At 45.3% G+C, this 14,034-nt stretch overlaps 1 protein-coding gene across 5 annotated transcripts in view; it reads left to right on the forward strand.

Moving 5' to 3' along the window:
* The window catches only part of MAP3K3 (mitogen-activated protein kinase kinase kinase 3), a 60,210-nt gene that overhangs the window by 39,038 nt on the left and 7,138 nt on the right, over positions 1–14,034 (forward strand). For 3 of the 5 annotated variants that reach the window (XM_058561323.1, XM_058561320.1, XM_058561322.1), the window contains 3 exons: positions 366–437; positions 9,152–9,285; positions 12,484–12,557. In XM_058561323.1, the coding sequence (XP_058417306.1) occupies positions 366–437; positions 9,152–9,285; positions 12,484–12,557 (280 nt within the window). The remainder of the gene's footprint in view (positions 1–365; positions 438–9,151; positions 9,286–12,483; positions 12,558–14,034) is intronic. The other 2 variants (XM_058561321.1, XM_058561324.1) reach the window with 1 other exon arrangement.

Below are 14,034 nucleotides of genomic sequence, written 5' to 3' on the forward strand. Positions count from 1 at the left end.
GGGATAAAGAAATGACTGGGATGGTGTCCTGACTCTCAGGGAGCTTACACTATAGTGATGTGATGGTGTAATCAGATTCCTCTGAAGCATCCCTAAATGAGTGATGTCCTCAAACGTCTGCTTGAAGACCTCCAGTAGCAGTCTGCCCTCATTTTTGACCATTCTTTCACCAAAGGACTGGGGTCTTGTGGAGTTAGGAATCAGGTCCAAGTTAGAGTTTTGACCTCAAACCTCTTGCTTATGATTCCTGAGGAGTCCTTATGCTTCGAGAAAGATGTTGACCAATGAAACTCTTGGAGAGTCAAACCAAGTTGTCTGGGAAGGACAGGAGACTGTTGACATAGTATATATAATTGGTTACCTAGGAAGAAGGCTATGTAGCTGCTGCCAGGCCTCCGCAGGAAAGGAATCTAACTCAAGTCTGTGCATTATACCAGGTAATCCAATATTGCCCTGAATCCCATTTCCCAGAGTCTGAGGTGAAAGCCCATTTCTTGAATTGTGGAATTTGTGTTGAGGCAAATCTGGCTTTATCAAACATCTGTGTTGAGCCTACTGCCCTAATGTTGCTGAGACCCCTGCTGCTACTAGGAAGCCAAGTTCTATCCATACTGATAGAATTGCTTCAAACCAAACTGCTCCCTGAAGATCTTGAGCTGAGCTTGGGGAGGTCTGAGCATCGGTCCTGTCACTGAGCTTATCTGTGAGTGATAAGCCTCCTGAGGGAGTAGCAGGAAGAATGTGTTGCTGAGGCGCTGACTTTTCGTCACTGAGTAATTTATGAAACCCAAGCAAGCACTGGTAGTAAGTGTTGCCAAGCTGAAAGTCTGTATATGAGTTTCATACTTGTCTAACATTGTGGATAATTGGTGGCTGTGTTTTCAGTAACCTGGTTGGGGAGAAAGACCTAGCACCGCAACGAGGAGACCCTATCCAGAGCATCTCTGGCCCTGGAATCCAGTTGCCCTGTAGCCTGGGAAATTCTGCCAGCTTGGTCTCTGTTCCAGAGCCCTCGTAGAGATTGAAGGGATAGAGGAGGTCAGCATTGTTAATTTGTGTAGTAAGCAGTGAAGATTGTGGGGCAGTGACTGGGCCTCCTGCTCCTAAGCAAGTGCCTGTGATTTGTATGTAGAGGCAAGGGCTGAATGCTCGGCCATTGTTGTAGGGAGGCATAAAAGGAATTTCCTTGTCTGAGAATGCTGAGGGATAAAATTTCTATGAAGTTGTTCCTGTTTACCTAGAGAATGGGCAACACAACCTCCCAGTACACACAGATCCTGGGTTTCTTCATTCAGCAAGCATTACGTACCAGCTATTGGGCTGGGATGAATGCAACAGTGGAGGCACGTGGAAGGCTGAGGGTGGTGTGGGAGCAGAGATGAAGCAATAACCAACTCTGCCCAGGACTTTGGAGAAGGGCTTTCACAGAAGAGGGAACATCAGAGCTGACACGATTGGCTAATGTATTTGGAGGAGAAATAGGGAAGGCTGAGAAAGGATGCCCGGGCCATTTTCTGAGGAGCCTTGACTGCACTGAGCTTGGGTAGTGGGAAGCCACTGACAACGCTGACCCCTTATAGCCATCTCCATTGTAATCCTTATCACATTATCTTATCTCTCTCCCTATCAAACTGCATTTTTATTTATTCATTCAAGAAATAATTAATGGGAGGGCTGGCCCTGTGGCGTAGTGGTTAAGTTTGTGCGCTCTGCTTCGGTGGCCCAGGGTTCACAGGTTCAGATCCCAGGCACAGACCTATGCACTGCTCATCAAGCCATGATGTGGCAGTGTCCCGTACAAAGTAGAGGAAGATGGGCACAGACGTTAGCTCAGGAACCATCTTCCTCAGGCAAAAGGAGGAAGATTGGCGACAGATGTGAGCTGAGGGCCAATCTTCCTCACCAAAAAAAAAAAAAAGAAGGAAAGAATTACCACAGTATCTACTGTGTGCCGGAAATATGGGAAGCAAAAAAGACATGGTTCCTGTCACTATGGCCCTAATAGACCTGTGGGAAGACAGACATTTACCTGTCTTGATGTGCTTAAAGTATGAGTAGAGGCTGTGACTAAAAGGTGTGGTGCTGTGAGCATCTATAACAGAGGGATGTGACCTGATTTTGGGGCCGGAAAGCCTTAGGCTATGACGCAGAGCACGAATGGGAGTTACGCAAAGGGGATACAGGGAAGAGAGTCCCAAGTAGGGAGAGCTACGTGAGCCGAGGCTTGATGGCAGAGGGAGTCTAGTGTGTTTGAGAAACAGAAAGAAGCCCTGAGGGCTGAAGAGCTGAGGACAAGGCACAGGAGGCCGGGCTGAGGCTGGGGAGGGAGGCAGAGCCTTGTGGACCCTGATCAAGATTTTGATCCTTTTGTTGAAAGCAGTGAAAATCCACTTGAGGGTTTTTTAGTGAAGAGGAATGGATGGCGTGATGCACTCAAATTTGTATTTTGAAAAGATTGCTCTAGCTACAGTGTGGGGAACAGATTGGAAGGGGACAAGAATGGATCCAAGGGAACCATATTAGGCTAATGCAGTGTTCCAAGTGAAAGAAGATAGAAGCTTGGATTAGGCTAGTGACAGTAGTGGAGAGAGGAAGGAGTAGGCATATCTGAGACATTTAGAAGGTAAAACCAACAGAACATGGCATTGCAGTGGCTCTCAAAGAGTGGTTTGGGGACTCGGGGTGGGGAGTCCCTGAGATCCTTTCTGGTGGTCTGGAGGTCAAAACTGTTTTCATAATAATGCTAAGACATGATTTGCATTTTCACTCATTCTCTCACGAGTATGCAATGGAGTTTTCCAGAGGTTATGTGCCTGAGGTGATGTCATTGCTCTGATGGCTTATGGAATGTGTGTTGGTGTATTGTTTTAATATTTTCTGAGCTTTAATTTCTAATACATTGAATATCAATCGATATAACCCACATGAATAAAAGCTCTTGAGTGTCTTCAATCTTTAAAGTGTAAAGGGGTTCTAAGATCAAGGTTAGGAACCACTATGGTATTAGATTGACTTCGCAGGTGTTGAAAGAGCAGGAGACGAGTTACTGGTTTATGGATCTAGATAAATGGCACTGCCTTTCACCAAGACAGGCACGCTAGAAGAGAGACTGATTTCAGGTGCTGAGAAGGTCAGACCTCATGTTGTATACAGGTTGAATTGGAGATGCCTTTGAGGCAGCCAAGAGGAGATATCAAATGGGCAGTTATATATACAAGTCTCTAGCTCAGAGGGGAGAAAATCAGGGGTAGAGAAAAAAATGGAAGTTGTCAAGTTGAAGCCATGGCCTCAGATGAGAGTGCCTAAGCAGATTATAGAGTGAGAAGAGGAGAGGGCCCAGCCACTTAGTGGCCAGTTAGAGAATGAGCCTGCAAAGGACGCAGGAAAGGAGTGACCAGAAAAGTGGGAGGGAAAGTAGAAGGTGGGGAGGAGGCCTTACATGGTACCAGCCAAGTAGGAAAGGACAGGCCAAGGGTAAGAGACATAAACTTGTCATTTTCATCCACAAATGTCCAAGTGCTTGCTGTGCTTATGCTGGTACAGGGAAAGGCCTTCTGGAAGTAGAAGGAAATGGGAAGAGAGGAGTCAGAGTTGAAGCATGAGGGACCAGGAGAAGTCCTAGCAGTAGAAATGGAGTCAAAGGAGAAGGCTTAGTAATTCAAACCCCCACCAACAGGAGTGGAGGTTCTTTGCCCTCCTCACCCACCAACATTAATGTACCTGTGAGTATTTAATGAAAGACTGAACATGCAGATCATTCAGCTCCCACTGCAACATTTTCACTGATGGGGAAGTGCAATGTAGCCCAATCCAATTTTAGATAGCTCTGTTTATTTGAATTCCTTCCTTATTTTGAATTGAAAATCTGCCTTCTCTCACTTTACCCATTGATTCTAGTACTGCTCTTTGAGCAACACAGATAACACAGATAACATCTTTCTTGTGACAGTTTCTCAAATATTTGAAACCAGCTATCATGTTCACATTTAGTTTTTTCTATCATAGTATACATACCTTGAATTCCAATTTTTTTCAAGCCAGTTAGTCTGTTAAACTAGTTCATGCTAAGAAACAAAAACAAGCAAGCAAACAAGCTACTAGGTAATGAGTTAACCAAAAAGAGAGACCCTTGTGAGGAGATCTCCAGACAAGGCAGATGGAATTTCCCTACATGAAGATGCCCTTCCTCGTATCTTTGTGTATGGAAATTCTACCTTTGGAACTGAACTCAAGTACCATTTCTTCCATAACACATGGGGTGGTGCCCTTAAGCCATGTAGCCAAGCCTCAACTAAAGGACTTGTCCCTGCCACATTCAGACTCCTGTTTGGTCTGGTGCATCTTGATAAGTGCCTTTGCCTCTGTGCTTACTCCTTCTTGTTCCTTGTCTTTCCACCACACCCCACAGTGAGACAAGCCAGGTTGCAACCCCTAAAGAATGGGTAGCCACTGAGTGGAGGCAATCAGTTCTTTCAAGGAGTTTGCCTGAAAGGAAAAAACGAGGTGGGCTAGTGACTTAAGGGAGTGGCAGAAATAAGTTCAGGATATTTTTAGGCTAGAGATCTGAGCACGTTTATGAAGGGAGGCTCAAAGACAGCTGAAAAAGAGATTGAAGGTGATGAAGAGAGGACCATGGGGGAGCTGACTGTACTGGGGATGAATTGGGGAGTCCAGTAGACAGCTTATAATGCCTTGGCAAGGAGAAGGGGAGCCCTCTTCCTCTGAGAGGAGAGGAGGAAAAATTCAGGCAGAGGGAAAAAAGGACTGTTGAAAAGATGAGATGACTTATAGTGACACCTGGGCAATAATGAGTTAGAGAGCTGTGCACAGTGTAAACCTCCAGTGCTGGTACAGATTTGGAAGAGTGGAAAGCGGGACTGTAGAGGTGGTGACCGAACACACAGAAACAAAATGGCCAGCAGCTTCACTTCCACAGGTTTTTTCTCCTTCTTGCTATAACTTCTTCTGTGGTACTAAATGAGACCAGAAACTGTTTACTGGTAGTAGCAACTTCAAAATAAAATGGGAATTTTGAAAGTTGAAACACATAGGTGTTCTCAGGGTTTTATGGGATGAAAATGTTGCGAAACTGTTCTGCACAGCCTAGTCCGGTGTGAGCATATTGGGAAATATTGGTCAAGATTTTCCATTGAAGAAGAAAAAAGATTTGATTCCTCCCCGCATCTTATCTGCCCCGCAAGAGAGAACAGGGTTTAGAGAAAATAATTGATGGCCAAAAAAAGCTATCTCTTTGTACTTGCAATGACCTGCACATTAACACTGACCCAAAGCCCTAGAACTCCCTGCGGAGGCAACTTCCTGACTGCATCAGCTTCCTGACAGGAGTCTCCTATGAGAAGGGCTAGAATCTGAGAGCCTGTCTTTCAGCTTTGAGTCAGAGTACAGATCAAAAGAATCAACCATATCCCAGGGTAAGAATTTTGCTCTGACTCTGCCACTCTGGGTTAAGGAAGCTAACATGCCCCGGAAGGAGTGTGGATAGCTGACAGCTTAAACTCCTGGCTTTCTCCTTATGTGTAAAACGCCTTCATGGGAAGTTGTGGGCCACTCAACGCAGGACTACTACTCTGCTCTTTTGCTTCAGCTGGTATTGAGATGGGGCCCCCTGGCACAAATGGCCTGATGAGACTAGAGCAAGATCAGGCTAGAATGCCAGGAAAGGATGTCCCAGAGAACCTGCCACCCCTGCTGTGCCTGCCTTCTGAGACTTATAATAAGCTGTGTCTTGCATAGCACTGTGCTTTGTGCTGTCTGGCTCACTGCTGTCCCTGCTGGTAAATATATGAGCATTGGTGAGTCTTACAGATCAGTAGCCTGTCCTGTTCAGCTCCCTGTCTCACTTGTTCTCGACTGCTGTTGTACATCTCATTGGCCCCCAATTTCTGAAATAAAGATAAAAACAAAACTGAAAATGCTCTGAAGCAGTTCTGCCAACTCCTGGTTTTTCCATTCGCTTCCTCTGATAGCCATTGGTTTGGGGAGACTTCCCTTTCCTGCCCCAAGCTGTGGGCCTGTGCACAATAGCCCCTGGCCCATTGCCCATCAGATAACAAGGCTGGCTCTCTGCAGGCAGCAGTGTGTATTGGAAAAAGTGAAAGTCTCTGGCTGGAAATAAAAGCTCAGAAAACCTTTGCTCTTTTCCCCCAGCCCCTGCTGGGTCTGTAGTGTTGGCCTCATGTGAGCTAGTCCCATCCCACCTATAGAACCAGGGGAGAGTTCAGTGGCAGCTGGTAAATGAGAGAATGGGTGTCGAGGGGCAGTGAATATTTTATCCCAGGGAGGTCTCCCTCTAGACACTCATGTAACAGATTGAGGGCAGTTCATCTTGTCTAGGGATAGTTTGGACCAATGTCTGGGATTTCATCAGTAAGTAAGAGTTTTTCTCTCTAAGCCGTCCCTTACAAGAGACATTTTTTGTTTGTTCTAGGTCAAATATGTAATACCTTTTCACTTCAGAATGTATTGGTCAAGGTTCGGTTGCACAGAAGAGAATCCACTTTAGTTTTAGGAAGAAGAGATTTAGTGCACGTTCTGGCTTATAGAATCATTGGGAGAGTGAGAAACAGATTCTAGGTTAAGACACACCACAGAGCTCCTCTTTCTTCTATAATCAGGAAGCCACCAGATTCAGAAGCCAGGGCTGCTCTGCTCTGGTCCACACCACTTACACGGGGATGTCTGCACCTGTGTTTAACATTGGGAAAACTGGAGACCAGACATGGGGCCTTTGCTAATGCTGCGGCAGAAAAACCAAGGCTTCCTTGACTGTGCCCGGAAATAGCAGGAACAGCAGGAAGCCACCTGTATCTCACGTCTGAGTGGCTGAACCTAAAGAGGGTCTTAACAATAATAACTTTTAGCTGATGAACTTCTGAAATGCAGGAAGGCATACTAGAAGGGTGGAATGGATCTTGAGTCTAACCCATTATGTATCTGCCACCTAGAGTGAAGGAAGGGAATGGAATTCTGCTGAGTTCCTACCATGTGGATGTGTACCTGTGCCACCACATTGATAACTTCTGAAAAAGGTTATGAGGTAGATATTCTCCCCATTTTTGCCAGTGAGGAAATTTAGGCAAGAGTTTAAATCATTCAGCTAATGAAGGGCAAAGCCTGATTTGAACCCCTATTCATCTGATTCTCAAGCTTAGGCTTTTCTCACTACACCTTGCTGGCCTTTTTAGGTTACTTCTGCTGCTGACAAATGTTGCCAACATGTGGATTGAATTTCCATAGAACTTGTGGGCTACTAAAATGTCATCCAAAGCCAGAATTGGGAAGCAGGCACTAGACTAATGTTTGTAAGCCAAGTGTTAAATAGTGCTTTGTGTTTTGAGGCATGGTAGGGCTTAAGAAAACCATCCTTGGGGCTGCCTGGTGGCGTAGCGGTTAAGTTCGTGCATTCCGCTTCAGTGGCCTGGGGTTCTCCAGTTTGGGTCCTGGGCGCGGACCTACTCACTGCTCATCAGTCTGTGCTGAGGCGGCGTCCCATGTAGAAGAGCTATAACTCGAAAACTATGATACACAACTATGTACTGGGTCTTTGGGGAGGAAAAAAAGACAAAGAGGAAGATTGGCAACAGATGTTAGTGCAGGGCCAATCTTCCTCAAAAAATAAAATAAAATAAAATAAAAAGAAAACCATCCTTTTTTCACGGTTGCACTGGAATTTTGTGCTACCATGTACAAGGGAAGTGGCCAGCTACATGGGTCTTTGCCATCTGGGCCTCTGAAAATTGGGGTAGCTTTCTTAATTCTTGATCCAGATTTCCCCTTACCTCTATCTTGTCATTGCTGCTGAGCCCTCTGTTGGTGAGATGGCATCTTGCATCCCTGGCCTCCGTCTCACCAGTGACCATGGACAGAACAACTCTGAATTTGAGCTGCATGAAACATGGCACTATATTTCCCCTGTGCTGTCAAGAAATTCCCACATTAGCCTTCCTTCTGCTCCTGGCTGCAAGGCTGTCACATTTCCCCATGGGTGGGGATCCCCATCTTCTGTTTGGATCACTCATGAGGAACGTATGGCAGAGCCAGTTCAGGGAGAAGTTTTGACTTCCGCCACTGTGTTGAGCAGCATGCCTGCCCTTTTTGGAAATAAATATGGTCTCAAAATTGCCTTGGCTGAACTGCACTAGGAGTCATAAAGCCTATTTTCTAGTTCAGCTTCACCGTTAAGTCACTCCACGGCTTTGAGGCTCGGCTTCCCCTTCGGCTCAACATGGATGATAATAATGCACCTTCACTGCAGGGGTGTTGTGAGGAGTAAATGGGAGGTACCAGAGGGTCAAAAAGAGAAGACAAATTGCCTTGGGTGATTTCATTGCTCTGTTAGTTCATGGCACAATATCACAAATACACTTAGAGCAGTGTCAGTTTCTGTCAGGGCTTAGAAAACTTGGACAGACATGCTCTTTCCTCCATGGGCTGTTTGAGATCATTTGAAAGGCATGGCTCAGGTACCTCTTTATCTCAGAATTGGTAGCCTCTACCCTGTGAGTGAGGTGTTGAGGCTGGAAATCCAGCAAAATTCTGTGCCTGTTTTCAGAGCAATTTTGTTTCTGGCCTCTGCTCTGGAGTTAGGTGGGGAAGCCAGGTTACTAAGAGCCCAAGGATAGCCTTCCCACCTGAGACACCTAACTCTCAGTGGTCCTTAGAGAGAGGCTAGGTTGATGCCTCCAGCAAGAGATAGGAAGTGTTCTTGGCGGTGAATTCATAAAAATGTCTTCCGTACAACCGAATGAGCCATATGTTCTGAATGACTGACTTCAGTGGAAGAATGAAGGAGTCAGTTTCTTGAAGGATATTGAAAATAATAGTTTAAACTCCTTAGAGACTATCTTTCAAAAAGCAAACCTCCCCACCATTCTTTGACTTTTCTATTAAGTATTTTTTTTCCTTCTTGGGGGTCCTTGGGTTAGGAGGAGGAGGCACCTGGCTCAGCAAGTTTCATTGAGCCTCGGCACTTTGTTAGGCCCGCCCTGTCTTCCAGAATGTTCAAAGAGCCACAACCTGGCTCTCCCTCAGCCTCTGCAATAGATGCTTGGCCTGAGCTGGCCCCTCGTCTGCTCCTCTCAGGCTGCATATCCTGGGCTCTGTGGTCAAAAGTCTTGTTTCTATGCTCTAGGCTCCCAGAACCCCGGCCGAAGCTCACCTCCCCCTGGCTACGTGCCTGAGCGGCAGCAGCGTATTGCCCGGCAGGGGTCCTACACCAGCATCAACAGTGAGGGAGAGTTCATCCCAGAGACCAGCGAGCAGTGCGTGAGTATGGGGGGGCCGGGGTGTGCCTTGGGGTGTCTGAGACCAAGGTTATAATGGGGGGTTCTCAGTGGGCATGGTGCCGAGGGACTTGAACCCCATCTAATAGCTGTTTTGTAAACGAGGCCTGCCCAAATATGGATTATTCCTTTCTAGGGGCCAAATATCAATTCCTGACAAAGACAGGATCTACATTATGTAGCCTCCCTTGTGTTGGATGCAGATTGGACACATTTTTTCTCTTCTGTGGTCGTTTCACTGGTCTCCCTGCAGAATACCACTCTGCTATGTGTATACTTCCTTACAACCACCTGTCATTTCAGCAGTTTTAACATATGATGATCCTAAACTGTCAGATTTTGTTTTTCATCAGCCGTATTTTAGTTTTGCTATTTCTTGATGAAAGGTAGGGAGTATACCATTTCCAAATTATACTGTAGGATTGGTTGCTTTGGGTGAACTTTTATGATGCTAGACAGCTATATTAGTTATCTATTGCTACGTAACAAATTACCACAAACTTAGCAGCTTAAAACAGCATGCATTTACTAATTTCCAGTTTCCTTGGGCCTGGAATCCAGGTATGACTTAGCTGGGTCCTCTGCTTAGGGTCACACAAGGCTGCAATCAAATGTTGGCCAGGCTGCATTCCTTTCTGGAGCTTGGGGTTCCCTTCCAAGCTCACATGGTTGTTGGCAGAGTTCATTTCCTGGTGGTCCCTCCTTTCTTGCTGGGTGTCAGCCAGGGGGCCACTCTGCGCTCCTGGAAGCCACCTACAGTTCCTTACCACGTGGCCTTCTCACAATATGACAGCTTCTTGAGGCCAGCAGGAAAATCTCTTGCTCCAGTCTGCAAAGATGGAGTCTTATATAACCTAACATAATTACGGGAATGAATGTCCCATCCTCTTTGCCATAGTCTATTGACTAGAAGCAAGTTACAAGTTCTACCTGTGCTCAAGGGGAGGGAATTATACAAGGCTGTGACTCATTGCGGGGGTCCCCTTAGAGTATGTCCACCACAATGGTTTGCCCATTTTAATGGCCAGCTTTTTAACTAGTGGCTCACTTGATGAAAAGGGCGTTTTGGCTCAGCAACAGTGAGATCTCTGGCTTAGGAGGAGTGAGATCTCTGGCTTCATTCTGAAGTCTTTTCAGTGAGCTAGCTTTGATTGTACAGAGAAAGATCCGCTCTTATAAATTTTTGGGATTTGGTCTGGGAAGGGGAAATTTCTTAAGGGTTAAGCATCCAATAGAAGGGCAAGCACCATCACGTGGGGGATTTTACAAAAAAAACTGATTCTTGTAACTTTTCTTTCCCCTCAATAGCTAATCTGTGTACAGCGTTATTCAAACTATATAGACTATGAGACTTTACACTGCTTCTCTCTTCTGTACTCCTGCTTTCCAGATAAATTTATGTTTAGAACAGTGCCCTGAAGTGCTTTTAGCTGCAGATTCCCTTCTTAGGCATTTTACTGACCATCCTTTCTGTTTTCTCTAACCAGAACACTTCTGGACATCAGCTGTACTAGGGGTGACTTGGGTGTAGGATCTCAGAGATGGCAAATGAGTTTGATTGCCTTTGGTCTCTATCCCTCCCCGTGATCCTCTACCCTGATCCTTTTACTTCTTTGCTTTACCTGCCTGGCCCTGGAAGGCATGAGATATTAGGCTCCTAGTGAGGACAGACCTTTAGAAAGAGGCCAAGGAAAGTGGCAGCTAGGGAATGCCTAAGTCCTTCCCTAGGGCCCGCCCCTTTAGCTACAGAGAATTGCTCCTGCTAACGGCCATTCAAGATAAATCCACTTAGCAGAGACCAAAACAGCATAGTATACAGTGAAGGAATATTCACTTGGGACTTTCTTGAAAAGTGAAACTAAGATAAGTTTGTTTTGTTTTTTCTTTAATCAGATTTAGGTAATAGTTGCATCTGTTTGCTAATTTCTAGAATGAACAAAAGCATGATTCGTGTTAATTTTTTTGGCTTTATTTTTCTAATAAAAATTTTTCTAGCACAACATAACTTTCTTCACTTCCCCTTTGACTTCTACAACGCTGCATAAAGAGGGTCCATTTTTACAGAAGCCTTCATGGGATTCAGTGGGTTTTCCAAAGGCCTTTCTTGAACCTTTGGTGTTCTTCCTGCTTCGTCACCCCTGTCATGTTATACTTGCCCATTCACTCTTCTTCTGTTAACTGGTCAAACTTTGCCAAATATGCACTTGATGGATTGGGAGCAAATCTTTCCCATACTGGTCTTATCCACTTTGGGAAATCCCATATCCTTAGCAAGATTTGCAGTTTTACTTTGCAGTTAATTTGCCCTGATTTGCAGGGGTTTTTTTTAATCATATATGACAATATGACCTAAAGCATTTGAAATTATGGATGAGATGGATCATAGTATTCAATGGGAAGAGATCATTTGATTTGGAAACTAATTTTATGAAAGTTGTTACTGAATTTTCATAATTCTGATAACTCTGCTTCCCTCTGTAATGTTGAACTTTGGATCTTAGGTGATGAATACTCCGATAGTGAATACCCCCATAGGAAAAATGAAGGGGAGTTTAGTTGGAGAAAAAGCTAATCAGAGGCTTTTTGTTACTGCATTTGACCGAAGGCGAGAGAAACATTTTAACTTATATAGATACCTACTGCGTCTGCATGAAAGCCAGGAACTAGGAAATTTTTGTACTGTATCAGCTGCGCACTAACTGGTTTCATAACTTTAGACAGTTCTCCTAACCTTTCTAGACCTGCACTGGCTTGTCTGTGGAATGAGAGCAATACTTGTCTTTATCAATTATAAATTGTGGAGTGTAAACAGAAGCATTATGGTCCCACCCAAATGCACTGGAAGCCTCTGCAGGGTAGTACCATCTCCAGCGCCAGGCTCCAACGTTCGTGAGCCAAGAAAATGCCAACAAGAGAAGCAGCGTCTCTGCTTTGCTCTCCTGGCGGAGCTCCTTGGGATGCCAGCCAGGCATTTTTCTCCTTCCTGGAAACTTGCCTTTCAAACTACAGGGGAGAATGCTACCTTCCTAACCATTCTTCCCACTGCACAGGCAAAGAAGGGGCACTTTCATATTTTGACAAAAAGGACCGTTTGCTGGCCTTGGTTGGGCCATAAAGCCCTGAGTTGCCTGGCTGGGATTTGGGCTGGGGCTGGGATTTTATTGTATGACTTGCCTTGCAGATGCTGGATCCCTTGAGTAGTGCTGAAAATTCCTTGTCGGGAAGCTGCCAATCTTTGGACAGGTCAGCAGACAGGTATGGAAGTGTGACTGGTTTGGGGGTTAGTGCGTAGGCATTTTTGGAACCAATGGGCTGAGGAAATAAGAGTTAGCTAGTGTGTGTGTCCCCGATCTAGACACTGGTTAAAACGTCACGCTTCTGGGAAGGAAACCTCTCGCTGGGATTCCTAGCCCACTCCTTAATTTTCCAAACAGCATGAGAATGTTATGTTTGTATAATTAGATGAATGTTATAGCAGCTCGTAACAGCAGCTCGCTGTGTTAAATGCTTGCTCTATTGTTCCAAGTGCTGTACATGTTTTGACTTTCCACATGATACATGCTGCTCTTGGACTCTTGGCCTCATTGCTGTGATCTGGACTGAGAAGCAGTAGACCTTCAATGTTTTGGGGACAAATTTGAATTATCAACTGTGGGTTTACTTTCATTATCTTTCTCCAAGTGTTTCTGGTGAAATAAGAAACTGGGATATAAAAACCAGAAAACAAAGTATCCAGACTGCCTAGCTTACCACACTGCCTGCTTGGTGTGTAGTCTTGTTCTTATACTTTGGAAGGGAATTAGTGCTGTTCTTTACGTACCAAGTGGTTCTGCAGAGCTGGTTTGCAAGTCGGCAGGGGTATGTTTGGAGTTGGCTTTGGCACTGATCCAGCTGGTCTCCCACTTTGAGCTCATGCTCAAGAGCACATTTGATCACGTTTGCTCATGTCTGTCTAGGCTTAGGGCTATGGTCAGAGGCTATGGAGCAGGTTTGGAGATTGTTTTTTCTTTGTGTAACTGATTCATGTGGGTACTGACCTTGTGACCATGGCCAAATCTGTACTGTCTTTCCTAAGAGATCTGAGCACTGATGAATGCTGTATTCCCATGGCATACAGTCATAGTCACTTGTCGGTACCCAATTTGTAGCCTTGTTTTGGGCTTTCTCTCCAACCAGGAGAGCAAGAAGGCACAGGTAAAAGTGCGAGAGGTTGCTGCCACAAACTGAGGGCTCTGCCAGGACAGGGACTCACTCTGGTTTCAGACTGTCGCCTAAGCTTTGTGGCCAAGTGGAGGTGAGGTAGGATAGGACTATAGAAGATCTAGTACTTGGGAAGTAGGAACCAGCCCCTGTCTCACTGCCTTGAGAGTTTCTGACCTGTGGCCCCCTCAAAAGACAGTTGCATGTTAGGGAAGGGACCATTCAGGTGAATTCTGGGAAAGATAGCTAATTTTACACACTTGATTCTTGGGGTTTTCCTCCATTGCTCTAATGCTTTGTTTTTTTCTCCTTGGGAGTGAAACCCAGTGACCTGGACTTACTTCCTGGAGGCCTAGCTCAAGGCTTCCATCTTCCCTTCATGGGATTTGGAGCCTGATAGCCCCCAGCTCCACCAAATATTAGTTGAGTAGCCTTGGGAAAGTCCTTTAACCTCTCTGTTCCTCAGTTTCCCCATTTCCAAAATGAGATGGTGGTGATTAGTCTGAAAGGAAGATGCTTGGTATTGTTGCTA

This window comes from Diceros bicornis, chromosome 18 (assembly GCF_020826845.1).
Source record: "Diceros bicornis minor isolate mBicDic1 chromosome 18, mDicBic1.mat.cur, whole genome shotgun sequence".
In the NCBI taxonomy this organism is placed as follows: domain Eukaryota; kingdom Metazoa; phylum Chordata; class Mammalia; order Perissodactyla; family Rhinocerotidae; genus Diceros; species Diceros bicornis.